Source organism: Vipera berus, assembly GCF_964194415.1.
Source record: "Vipera berus genome assembly, chromosome: 4".
Classification (NCBI taxonomy): Eukaryota; Metazoa; Chordata; class Lepidosauria; order Squamata; family Viperidae; genus Vipera; species Vipera berus.
This window is the reverse complement of record NC_138206.1, coordinates 74,456,540-74,470,602: the sequence shown is the minus strand read 5'-3', so window position 1 is coordinate 74,470,602 and position 14,063 is coordinate 74,456,540. Positions and strand designations below refer to the sequence as shown.

The 14,063-nt window shown below is 40.3% G+C and overlaps 1 protein-coding gene across 7 annotated transcripts in view; it reads left to right on the top strand.

The window, feature by feature from the left end:
• The window catches only part of WWC3 (WWC family member 3), a gene marked incomplete at its 5' end in the record, with an annotated part of 212,287 nt that overhangs the window by 112,178 nt on the left and 86,046 nt on the right, over positions 1-14,063 (top strand). For all 7 annotated transcript variants that reach the window (XM_081327450.1, XM_081327446.1, XM_081327445.1 and 4 more), the window contains one exon: positions 6,730-6,803. In XM_081327450.1, coding sequence (XP_081183576.1) covers positions 6,730-6,803 — 74 coding nt within the window. The remainder of the gene's footprint in view (positions 1-6,729; positions 6,804-14,063) is intronic.

The window sequence follows — 14,063 nt, the reverse complement described above, 5'->3', positions numbered from 1 at the left end:
TCTTTGCCATTTCCGCCAAATTGGAAACTTTTAAAGTCCATTCTTCTATAGTCGGCAGTTCTTCCTTCTTCCAATATTGCGCTACTAAAAGTCTCGCTGCCGTAATTAAATTCAACATCAACTTAGTGTCCACAACGGTAGTATCTGTGATAATACCGAATAAAAACAGTTGCGGACAAAACTTTATCCTTTTCTTGAATATTTTTTGCATATTCCACCAAATTTTAATCCAAAAAGCTTTAACCCTTTTACAAGTCCACCATATATGAAAATACGTTGCATCCTCACAACCACACCTCCAACATTTGGGCTGGCAGTTTGGATACATACTTGCTAATTTTTTAGGATCTAAGTGCCACCTATAAAACATTTTGTAAAAGTTCTCTCTTAAGTCTCTGAATCCTTCTTAAAGGATTTGAAATAAACACAGTACTCAAAATGAGATTATTTCCATGATTTGGAGTTTTGTGAATGTAGTGTAAAATTGCAAGTGCTTTTTTTTACTGCAATATTACCGTACTTTGTTGATTCACATTCATCTATTATTTCCAATTTCATTTCACAGGTTTCATTACTGTCCCATGTTTAAATATTTGAGTTTTGTTCTGATAGGAAAAAAGTATTTGATCCCCTGCTGATTTTGTACTTTTGCCCACTGACAAAGAAATGGTCAGTGTATAATTTTAATGGTAGCTTTATTTTAACAGTGAGAGACAGAATAAAAACAAAAAAAATCCAGAAAAACGCATTTCAACAAAGTTATAAATTTATTTGCATTTTAATGAGTGAAATAAGTATTTGATTTGCTATCAATCAGCAAGATATCTGGCTCCCAGGTGTCTTTTATACAGGTAACAAGCTGTAGGGAGAGCTTCTAATCTCAGCTTGTTCCCTGTATAGAAGACACCTGTTCACAGAAGCAATCAATCAGATTCCAAACTTTCCACCATGGCCAAGACCAAAGAGCTGTCCAAGGATGTCAGGAACAAGATTGTAGACCTACACAAGGCTGGAATGGACCCAACTGAAGTTTGTCAATGAACATCTGAATGATTCACAGGATAACTGGGTGAAAGTGTTGTGGTCAGAGGAGACCAAAATCAAGATCTTTGGAGGCTTCCAGTTTTGCGCAATAGTGCAAGTGGCTGAGGGATCATGGGGCTCCGCACCCTATGACCGATTCTTTTCTGTCAGGGGACCCTAAATGGGCCTAAAGTCACCCTGGAGAGGCGACAAAGAAAAAGGGAAGCCCCGTCAACCGTGAAGAGATGGTCGATCTGGTCATTTGGGGAAAGCCTTCCAGAAACCAGCAGAAGAAAGCCTAGCTTCACTCCAGAGTCTAGCCCAAGCTACAAGCAGCCAAAGCCAAAAAGCACTAATTTAAGCTTAATGTATTTGGAACTGGGTAAGAATACTGATTCTCTTCTTCTTGATATTTGATTTCCTGGGGGGGAAAATGCAAGAAGCAAAAATCTTCCAAAAGTGAGAAGGAAGGAGACTCTTGCCCCACCCTCTCACAGAAGGAAGCGGCAAATTAAACTTTTATGGGGGACAGAAATATATTGAAATGAAATGAATATAAGACTTAAATCTGGTTAAGTTTGAAATTGGTGGAATTTGTTAAGATTTTCTTTTCAAAAGATTATTGACGAAAACAAAAGAAAGTAATTGTTTGTTTTGAAAACTAAAAAACAAACTGGTGCTGACATCTAGTGATGGATGAAAATATACAACTGTAGTTGCTCTAATACAGGAATTGACAGAAAGCCCAGTAAAAGATAACTTGTTTTTGTGACCTTCAATGTCTTAACTAAACAGAACAGCTCCAACAAAAAAAGCACCACTTTGGGCTATTTACAAGGCAAGAACTATAAACCTTAGGGAAAAAAAATAACCTTCCTGGATTATAAATTTTTATAGAATTGTGACTCTAAAGCTGTTTGCAGAGAAAGGAAAACTTTGATTTTTGGCTATCATGGAATATCAGAGACCTGCAGAAAAAACATGAAGAAAAAACAAATACCTTCCAGGAGGAAATGTATGCAACTAATTCAAACAACAATGATTTCAAACCATGAGGAAATTAAAAACAACTTTGAAAATATCAGGATCAGGGTTCCGACAGATGAACTCTCTAAAGAACTTCGAGGGATTGTTTTCCTTAAAGAATCTTTAATCAAGTTGCATAGCATCGGCACGTACATGATAAAGCTGAAATCTGAATTCTCCTCCCCTAAGCATATAGAATTAAAGCACAATTCCCTCCTCCAATTAACAGTCATAAATCACATTCTCCAATTAGTTTGAAGGCAGACTTTTTCCCCCTTCCTCCAAACCGCCATTTCTAAATCATCTCTTATTTCAAACAGGCTTGAAAAATGTTCTGCTGTATTATTATGTCTAACTAATCTCCATACTCATTCTTCCTCCCCCCAGCATCATCTAATTCTAACTCTAAAAGTAACACACAGGTTATAGAGAAAATGGCTGCGTCTTCATATATTGTCAAAGCACGAACATCCGATGTTAGTAGCATTGACACGACAATGATTTCAAACAACTTTGAAAATATAAATGAACACATCTTCAATTTAACCTTACAACAACAAAAAAACTCTCAGAAAATAAAAATAGCGAGCGATCAGATAAAGCAGACAACTGAATATAAACCAGAGGAAAGATATTTAAAGATGGAACTTAATGGAAGGAATTATGACTTAACCCTGGCAGAGAAAAACTTGCAGGAAATATCGGACATGGAAAAGATAACCTACACTTTAAGATTGCAAAATAAGTCTGAGGACAAGAAAAAAAGATTTGACAAAATAGATTATAGAGCTGTCAGGAGAATTATGAGAACTTGAGAGACAAAAAAATGATAAGAGAAATTAAGAGAGAGAAAGAAAGAAAAAGATTTTCAATGAATATGAAGGGGCGAAACCCTCCCACAAAAACATTTTACTGGATTTGTCTCTTGTACCTACATTAACATCTATAAGATTATGGGAAGACTTTTTGGTCCAGCCAAGCATACTGATTAGGAAAGTTGTTTCGCAAAAAAAAAAGACTAAAGTTAAAATTAAGAAATTGGATGATAGGACTTCTCAGATGGAATATTTAAAGATTAAACATTTTTTTGAATATGGTTAAAAAAATAAAAAAAATCTGGATATAAATGTATTTTAGTTTAAGAGGGAAGGGCCCCTCAAGTAATATAGTATTTTTTTATGATATGAGAAATATAAAAATGTTGGGACAGTTTATTTGAGGGAGATGTTTTAGATATTTAAGTGTAATTGATCTTGAGAAAATCTCAATTGATAAGAATGTTTTGAGTAGACTCAAAAGATTAGATGATTGGATTTATTAGATGGAATATTTAAAGATTAAACATTTGTTTGAATATAGTTAAAAAGAATAGAAAAATTTTGGATATAAATGTATTTAAGATTAAGAGGGACATGTTTTTCAAGTAGTATATTATTTCCTTTTTTCCTTCTCTTTTTCTTTTTGTTTTTTTTTAAGATATGAGAAACCTAAAATTGTTGGGATGGCTTGTATGAGGAAAAAGAATGAATACTTAAGTGTAATTAACTCTGAGACTGGTAAGAATATTTTGAATATTGCGGGGAAAACAAATCTAAATAAGAATTTTGAAACAGGATTTATGATGAAGTAAGTAGAAAAGAAGCCTTATATTGATGTGGTTGTTAAATACTACAAAAATGTTTATATTCAGTTGTCATCTTTCAAAATATTAAAAAATGTACTAATTCAAGGTTGGTAAAAGAGAATATTATTGGAAGAAGAGAAAAATCAAAGAAAGCTACTATGTGGATTATGGAATCATAGAAATTAATTGTTATGGATTGTTTTTAAATGTATACCCATACAACAAGCTCTTTACCAAATATTAAGGTGACTATGTTTAAAAAAATCAATATTTTTTAAAAAAAACAAACAAACAAAATCAGGCTCTTTGGCATCAACTCAACTTGCCATGTTTGGAGGAGAAAGAATACTGCCTATGACCCCAAGAACACCATCCCTACTGTCATGGAGGTGGAAATATTATGCTTGGGGATGTTTTTCTGCTAAAGTGGCAAGACAACTTCACCGTATCAAATCTTGGGTGAGAACCTCCTTCCCTCAGCCAGAGCATTGAAAATGGGTTGTGGATGGGTATTCCAACATGGCAATGACTCAAAACATACAGCCAAGGCAACAAAGGAGTGGCTCAAGAAGAAGCACATTAAGGTCCTGGAGTGGCCTAGCCCAAGGGTCCCCGACCCCTAGTCCGTGGACCAGTACTGGGCCGTGGCATCCCAGCAACCGGTCCGCACAAACAAGTGAAGCCCCATCTGCAAGATGCAGGCAGGACACAAAACCACACACCCCTCCAGTCTGCGGAAAATCCTCTCTCCACAGAACCGGTCCCTGGTGCCCAAAAGGTTGGGGATCTCTGGCCTAGCCAGTATCCAGACATTAATCCCATAGAAAATCTGTGGATGGGGCTGAAGGTTCAAGCTGCCAAATGTCAGCCTCGAAACATTAATGACTTGGAGAGGATCTGCAAAGAGGAGTGGGACAAAATCCCTGCTGAGATATGTGCAAACCTGGTGGCCAACTACAAGAAATGTCTGACCTCTGTGATTGCCAACAAGGCTTTTTCCACCAATTACTAAGTCATGTTTTGCAAAGGCGTCAAATACTTATTTCACTCATTCAAATGCAAATCAATTTATAACTTTTTTGAAATGCATTTTTTCTGGATTTTTTGTTGTTATTCTGTCTCTCAGTCTTAAAATAAACCTACCATTAAAATTATAGACTGATCATTTCTTTGTCAGTGGGCAAACATACAAAATCAGCAGGAGATCAATTATTTTTTTCTCTCACTATACTTCACACTTTCCCTTTGTGAAAAATAATACTTTCAGCCTATTTCTATCATCTATCACTCTTTTGAATTTTATTTCTATGTTTATTTCTATGATGATACCAATTTTGTATCATTGCAAATTTCTTGTCCTTCTTAATCCAAGTCATTAACTATAAATAGAGGGTGCAGGACTGAACACTGAAACATTCTTTTTGTCCTTTTTCTTCAATTTTATAAAGAACCTTCATGAAATGCTCTACTGTAGAATAGTAGTTTAGTATATATCCAGTTAATTGTCATGCCATCTAGCTAGCCTATATTTAAATTTACTGCCAGTTAATATGGAACATTCTGTCACTGCTTTGCTGAAGTCATTTTATTTTTACAGCATTCACAAAAACTGTTACTGATGTTATGCAATCAAACAAGGTCATCTATCCAGAGTTCTTGATAAGCTCATTTTGATTTCTAAGAATGCCTATATTATTTTCATCATGCTCTTTTATTATCTGCTGTAGAATTTTTGTCAAATATTGATGACAGACTGATTGTTTAATAGACAGTCAGCTATTTCCTTCAGTATCCAATTCATCTAAGTTTAGAAATGCAACTTCATTAAAATATGGTTCAGGAAGTGTCAACCTTCAATTCTGCTTCTTCATTTTCCAGTGGCACATGACACTTTTTTTGTAACTTTCAAGAATAAAGTATGGCCCAGTCTAATCTCCTAGGAAAGTAAAACTCTCAACTCAATGTGGCTGAAGTGAAAAGGCACTTTTACTAAGAGATGCTGATTGCAATAGAGTCAGATGGAATCTAAAGTTCCCACGCATCAATATAGAACTAAACTCTTGGTTCCCCCATCCCTCCCCCCATGTCTGTCCATGTGTAGTCAATCCAGCACTGCCTAGATGTTTTGGGAAAAACTGAGGTGTTTGGGCTCGTGAAATTCCGCTCTCAGGGTAAATGGCCTTGAAGATGCCATCACAAACCGAATTCCAAAACAATATGTTCTTCCTCAACTGTCAATCTCCCCTCCCAGTTTCCCATTATAAAGGTATATAACTTTATTGCCCATTTGTTCTCCCTTCCATTCCCTGATTGATGGCAGAATGCCAGTGAGTTGTCAAGCTGAAGGTGGTGAATCTGAGAAAAAGGGAACCAAAACAGAAATTGTGAAGCTCTTCTTTATTACATAATATCTTTATTGAGCAGTAGGTATACTATTAAAATTTGATATCATTTGAACATTTCAAAAGATACTTTTTTTGTTATTCTTAACATCCTCTTTTAGTAATAGTTCACTCTGAGCTTTTACTTTTATCATACCAGTCAACATGTGGCAACAGATCAAGATTATTTGTCTATAATCTTCCTTTGTGAGCCTGCCTTGTTTTGTTTCCTTTGTGTCATTTTGTTTCATCCTTTTAAACCTTCATTGAACTTGTTAGAGATCCAGATTGGCTTCAATTTTTTTCTCAATGAAATTGTTTGCACTTGTGCTTCTAGCGCCTTTTTAAGGGACTTCTACACAATGTGAGCTCCTTTTCTTATTAGCTTCTCTTATTCTGAGATCTTGTTAATCATTATTCTCATTATCATTGATCTTTTGGGGGAAATTCAGACTAAATGTATGTGCTCAAATTTAGTGTCTTTCAAAGTCAGGAATTCCAGCATCATACACAGGCCCTTTTCTACAGTGTATCTCCTAACTACCTATTCCTCAACTAAATCTTCCCTGCTGATTAATATAAAGTAATAATAGATAATATTTGTATCTTTCTCCATAATTTATTTCTTCTCATGCTCTAATAAGTACTTTCTTGTTTTTCTTTTCTTCACAAAAGCTTGGATTGGAAGATACAACAAGATATCTAGACAAAATGAAACTCATTTGGCAGTATGAAGAGACCAAAAAAAGGTGAATATGTTAAAGTGATATTTTTAATGTGGCAAATAATCTCTTAGTAGGTCTCACCTTGGTTGGAGTTTTGAATATGTGTGACTAGATATTTAGCATAGTTTAATAATCTGAAGAACCACTAAGCATCTATCCAATACTGCACATTTAAGATTAGACAAATTTTAAAAGTTATACAAAAAAGAAACGCATAAAAGAAATTACATTTTAAGTTTTTGGTTTGGCAAAACATTTATGTTATAGAGAAAAAAAATACTTAAATAAATATGATATTAAAGTGATATGAATTGCTTTATATTTTGGCTATAGCTTTTGAGGTAACATCTCTATAGGTCTTGATAGATGAAATAAAAAAGAGCAAATCAAGTTGTAATAAGGGAGTGTGAACATCACATATCACAAACCAAAAAATATATGTGCTTGCTGGACATGGATAGATATGGAATAGGCACCAGTTATATTTCATTGAGGGGATGTGATAATTCAGCAGTTAAAGACACTGAGCTTGTCAGCTGGAAATCTGACAGCCTGGGTTCGGAATACAAGCACCATATAATGGGTATGCTTCTGTTCCTGCCCCAGCTCTTGCCCACTTACAGTGAGGGGAAAAATTATTTGATCCCCTGTTGATATTGTACGTTTGCCCACTGATAAAGAAATGATCAGTCTCTAATTTTAATGGTAGGTTTATTTTAACAGTGAGAGGCAGAATAACAGAAATCCAGAAAAACGCATTTCAAATAAGTTATTAATTGATTTCAATTTAATGACTGAAATAAGGATTTGATGCCTTCGCAAAACATGACTTAGTACTTGGTGGAAAAAGCCTTGTTGGCAATCACAGAGGTCAGACATTTCTTGTAGTTGGCCACCAAGTTTGCACACATCTCAGCAGGGATTTTGTCCCACTCCTCTTTGCAGATCCTCTCCAAGTCATTAAAGTTTCAAGGCTGACGTTTGGCAGCTCGAACCTTCAGCTCCCTCCACAGATTTTCTATGGGATTAAGGTCTGGAGACTGCTAGGCCACTCCAGGACCTTAATGTTCTTCTTCTTGAGCCACTCCTTTGTTGCCTTGGCCATGTGTTTTGGGTCATTGTTATGCTGGAATACCCATCCATGACCCATTTTCAATGCCCTGGCTAAGGGAAGGAGGTTCTCATCCAAGATTTGATGGTACATGGTCCCATCCATCATCCCTTTGATGCGGTGAAGTTGTCCTGTCCCCTTAGCAGATAAACACCCCCAAAGAATAATGTTTCCACCTACATGCTTGACGGTAGGGATGGTGTTCTTGGTGTCATAGGCAGTATTCCTCCTCCTCCTAACATGGCAAGTTGAGTTGGTGCCAAAGATCTTGATTTTGGTCTCATCTGACCACAACAGTTTCACCCAGTTATCCTCTGAATCATTCAGATGGTCATTGGAAAAATTCAGATGGGCCTGGATATGTGCTTTCTTGAGCAGGGGGACCTTGTGGGTGCTGCAGGATTTCAGTCCTTCATGGTGTAGTGTGTTACCAATTGTTTTCCTGGTGACTATGGTCCCAGTTGCTTTGAGATCATTGACAAGATCATCCCGTGTAGTTCTGGGCTGATTCCTCACAGTTCTCATGATCATTGAACCTCCACGAGGTGAGATCTTGCACCGAGGGAGATTGACAGTTTTTTTTGTGTTTCTTCCATTTGTAAATAATCACACTAACTGGTGTCACCTTTTCACCAGGCTGCTTGGCAATAGTCTTATAGCCCATTTCAGTCTTTTGTAGGTGTACAATTTTGTTCCTGACATCTTTGGACAGCTCTTTGGTCTTGGCCATGGTGGAGAGTTTGGAATCTGATTGATTGATTGCTTCTGTGGACAGGTCTCTTTTATACAGGTAACAAGGTGAGATTAGGAGCACTCCCTTTAAGATAGTGCCCCTAATTTCAGCTTGTTATCTATATAAAAGACACCTGGGAGCCAGAAATCTTGCTGATAGATAGCAGATCAAATACTTACTTCTCTCATTCAGAGGCAAATCAGTTTATAACTTTTTTGAAATGTGTTTTTCTGGATTTTTGTTGTTCTGTCTCTCACTGCTAAAATAAAGCTACCTGTCACGGTTGTGATAGATGAGACCAGTAGGAATAAGAACTCTGAGGCAATTGTTTTCCTCAAAGAACACTTTTAATGGCTACATAGTATTGGCACATTCAAAGGTGAAACCAAGACTGAAAGATTCACACACACCCCCAAGTTTACATGGTAAAAAGTTGAACTTCCCACCCCTGTAATATGTCTTAAATCATAACCCCCAATTAACTTCTTTGGCAGGCTTTCTAACAGAGGTCCCAGCCCGCCAAAATCTAGGTAGCTTGACCTTGGTTCCCACAAGAAAGTTATTGCTATGACTAAATCAGAAGAATGCGTCTCCCCCCTCCCATTGCTGTGGCAATCGAAAATGAAGTGAAGATGGCTGCAGCCAAAATTGTTTGAAGGTTTGACAGTTGGATCCTCTAAAGAAGAGAGAAATCCTGTAGGTAAAAAAGGAATTAGAGTCAGGAATCACCCCTAGGCATATTCGGATGCTTATCATAAAATTTGTGTATTAATCTATCAGCTTTTACATCAGCACTTTTTACCCAGGTGGCTTCTGATAGTGGGTACCCTTTCCACTGCACTAGATATTGTAACTTTCTCTTGTGCAACCTTGAATGAAGGATTAGTTTTATTTCATAGTAAGTCTCTCCCTCCACGAGAAGGGGACCAGGTGCCTGCTTGGGAGGAGGTCTCAATGGGGACTCTGTATAGCTTCAATAGGCTGCAGTGAAACACAAGGTGAAATTTCCTTAAAAGGGGTAGGAGCTTTAATTCCACGGTGACTGGGTTTATAATCTGCTCTATGGGGAAGGGTCCAAGAAATTTTGGTCCCAATTTTTTACTAGGCAGCTTGAGTCTTAGATATTTTGTAGAGAGGTAAACCTTTTCACCCACATGAAATGGCCTCTGGGGGGCCCTTCTCTTGTCTGCCTGTTCTTTGTAGAGCAGGGGTGTCCAGACTTTTTTCAAAGAGGGCCAGATTGGATGAAGTGAACATGCTGGAGGGCCGAACATTTTTCCGAACATTCTTTGAACAATTACAATTAAATGCAAATGAATTATTTTATGCCAAGTTAATTGCAAATGGCATACTTTTCATTTTATAACATTAAGATCAACTGACAGCTGAGTTTTCACAATGTATTTTATGTGCAAAACAAGAGGCTTGACAGAACAGTGGAGCCTAAGGGGAGACATACAGGCGCCCTGCCCCCTCCGCTCTCATTCACTCACCTTTGCTTGGAAAAGTTTCTCTCTCGGTCTCATTCACTCATGTTTTGTTTGCAAAAGCTTCTCTCTCGCTCTCATTCCCTCACTCTTGCTCCAAAAAGCCTCTTTCATGCTCTCATTCACTCACACTGCTCACAAAACGTTTCTCTCTCTCTCTCATTCACTCACCAACTCAAAAGGCCAGCCGCAGCGCCTCCATTGACTTCCATGGGGACGCTTGGCAATTAAAACCACTCCCGCTACTGCTGCTAACTTTTTCACTTGCTGCTTGGTTCCGATTTAACCTGCAGAAACAAATCCCCGAGCCAGCCCCCATGGCAGCAGCGAGCTCCAAGGAGCGGGGCGGCCCAGTGTGCTCGCCGAGACGCTGGAGCGAGATTGCCCCCAACAATCTGAACACGAGATCGGCATTTCTCAGCCCGCGCTGATCTCGCGCTTCTTACAATCTCCCTCTCTTTGTTTCAGTTTGCTTTCTACATTTGGGATGAAGACTCGAGGTTCGGTGTTTCTCCGCGCCCGCTGATCAGCGCGTGCGGAGAAATGCCCATTCCCTCTGCTGAGCCATCCCAGTTACTTCCCTGGAGCACCTCCATATCTTGCAAGGGCGCACAGGGAATCCGCGTTTCTCTGCGCTCGCTGATCAGCGCATGGGGAGAAACGCCCATTCCCTCTGCTGAGCCACCCCAGTTGCTTGTGTTGCAGAAGGCAAGTATTTGGGATGAAGACTCGAGATTCGGCGTTTCTCAGCCCGTGCTGATCTCGCCCTCCTTACAGTCTCCCTCTCTTTGTTTCAGCTTGTTTTCTGCATTTGGGACAAAGACTGGAGACTCGAGAGAGGGAGATTGTAAGGAGCGCGAGATCAGCACTTTCTGCATTTGGGACAAAGACTCGAGATTCAGCGTTTCTCAGCCCGTGCTGATCTCGTGCTCCTTACAGTCTCCCTCTCTCGAGTCTTCATCCCAAATGCAGAAAGCAAGCTGAAACAAAGAGAGGGAGACTGTAAGGAGGGCGAGATCAGCGCGGGTGGAAAAACGCTGAACTCGTGTCTTCGTTCCAAATGATTGCCTTCTGCAATGCAAGCAACTGGGATGGCTCAGCAGAGGGAATGGGCATTTCTCCACACGCAGGAGAGGTTTGTTAGGGAGGCGGTGGTCCGGCGTTGTTTACCTCCTTCCTGTGTGTGTGTGTCAGACCTGTGGGGAACAGCTGGTAGAGGTGGCCGTCCGCCGTTCCCCCCCTCCTGTGTGTGTGTGTCGGGCCCACAGAGAGATGCAAACACCAGACTGCCACCACCTCTACCAGCCGTTCCCCGCAGGTCACACACACACACACACACACACACACACAAATGAGAGGGGGGAAAATGCCGGACTGCTGCCTCCCTACCAGCCGTTCCCCGCAGGTCCAGCACACACACACATACAAATGAGAGGGGGGGGAAATGCCAGACTGCCCCCTCCCTACCAGCCTCCCTACCAGCCGTTTCCCGCAGGTCCGACACACACATACACAAATGAGAGGGGGGAAAATGCCGGACTGCCACCTCCCTACCAGCTGTTCCCCACAGGTCCAACACACACACACACACACACACACACACAGAGAGAGAGAGAGAGAGAGAGAGAGAGAGAGAGAGAGAGAGAGAGAAAAGGGGGAAAAGAAGGAGGGGATCTGGCAGCACCCGAGACTCTATATGCTGCTCAGAAACACCCTCTCACCGCCCTCCCTCCTGTGGCAGACAGTCTTCTGCTTGCCGCCCTCAATCAGAAGGGAGGACCGTGGGAGGGCCGCATTTACACAGAGCAGGGAGGGCTGTTAGAGGGTCGTATTAAACCGCCCACCAGGCTGCAAATGGCCCGCGGGCCGGACTTTGGACATGCCTGTTGTAGAGGTTTGAGGCTTTTGTTAGAGCCTCTTTTGCATTGTCTCACATGGTTTTCCAAGAAGTCACCCATTGATCTAAATTTTGAGAAACAGAGGGGTCCTGAGGTAATTGAGGCATGGGAATGAATTCCCTACCAGTAGCTATTTTAAAAGGAGTGAGTCCAGTGCTGCTATGTACTGTATTATTGTAAGCGGCCTCAGCAAAGGGGAGGAGGTCAGCCCATGTTTGTTGGTAATCAACATACCATAGCTTTTTCAGCAGCTCCATTAGTAGACGGATGAAAAGCTGATGACAAACCCTGCATGGACCCAGTCAGTTTCAGAGTCTCTCCAGAACCTGGCAGTGAATTGCACCCCCCTATCTGAAATAATCTGCTTTGGAGCTCCATGGAGTCAGTAGATACGTTTGAGAAACATTTTTGCCAGTTTCTTTGTGGAGGGAAGACTGGTGCAGGCAATGAAGTGAGCTTGCTTAGAAAAAAAGGTCAATCACAGTCCATATTACCGTATTTCCTCTACTTTCCGGTAATTCCACAATAAAATCCGTGGCAATTTCTTCCCAGGGTTGGGAAGGGTCTGCAACTCTGCAATAATCCAGGGGGTTTACCTGGATGTTTTTTCATTGTTGCACAAGTCACACAGCTTTTCACATAATTCTCAACGTCTCTCTTTAGACCTGGCCACCAAACCTGCCATCGAATTAGATGCAAAGTTTTTAGGTAGCCAAACTGGACTGCTTGTTTGCTATCATGGCTGCGTTGGAAGGACTGAACTTTGAGGGTTTCTGGTAGATACAGTTTTGACCCCTTCCAAGCCAGCCCGTCCCAACAAGTCAGTATGGTTTTATTTGCCAAGAACCAGGAATCTGTTTTCAACTCCTCCTTTAGCCTGTTTGTTAATGGGCTATCAGGTTCAGTTGAATTTGTCTGTGATGGCCTCCCTGTTGTTACTTGAGAGATCAACTCTGGTTGTGGAATAATGGAGTTCACAATCTCCTCTCGACGGCTTTTGTATTAGGGCAATCTGGATAGGATGTCAGCTAGGAATTTTTTTCCTCCTGGGATGTATTTTAGTGTGAAGTTGATGGAATTCACATTTTGAGAGCTTACCATAAAGTTTAGTGCTCAGCAGTTTTCTGAGCACTTCACGTACTAATTTGACATGCTCTACCATGGTCTCTGGGTAGATTAGGATGTCGTCAAGGTAAACTAAAACCCCCTTGTACAGGTGACTATGTAGTACTTGATTTATCAATTGCATGAACACAGCAGGGGCTCCCTGCAGGCCAAAAGGCATGACATTGAACTGGAAACTCCCCAAGGGACTGTTAAAAGCCATTTTCCACTTGTCTCCTTCCTTGATTCTTACTCGATGATACGTTTCTCTTAGCTCTAATTTATTTTTTATTTATTTTAATTTTAATTCCATTTATATCCCGCCCTTCTCCGAAGACTCAGGGCGGCTTACAAGCTTAGCAGTAGCCTTCATTCTATGTATATGCCTGCTTATTAGGGCTTTCACACACACCCCAAGCGGCATTATTACAAAGTCAGCTTAATTGCCCCCAACAATCTGGGTCCTCATTTTACCTACCTCGGAAGGATGGAAGGCTGAGTCAACCTTGAGCCTGGTGGGATGCGAACCTGCACTAATTGCAGGCAGCTGGTGTTACTTAAGGAGGCATTAGCCCACTGCTCCACCAAGGCTTTTTGTTAAAGTTTTTGGTAAAAACCTTTCCTTTTGCCAAATGAACTAACATGTCCTTCATCAAGGGGAGGGGGTACATATTCTCCACGCTGATACAGTTTAACCCTTTATAGTCCATGCACAGCCCCATCAACCCATCTTTCTTTTCTTTAAACAACACTGGGGTGGCTACCCAGGATTTTGCTGGCTGGATGAATCCTCTGGCTAAGTTCTTATCAATGTATGCTCTCAGTTGTTTCAGTTTGCGGGCAGTCATTGAATACATTTTTGGGTTAGGTAATTTGGCCCCCGGTAAAATCTTGATCCCCTTCATGGATTACTGCCTTGTTGTAGCGAAAGGGCTTGTGTAATTCAATGAA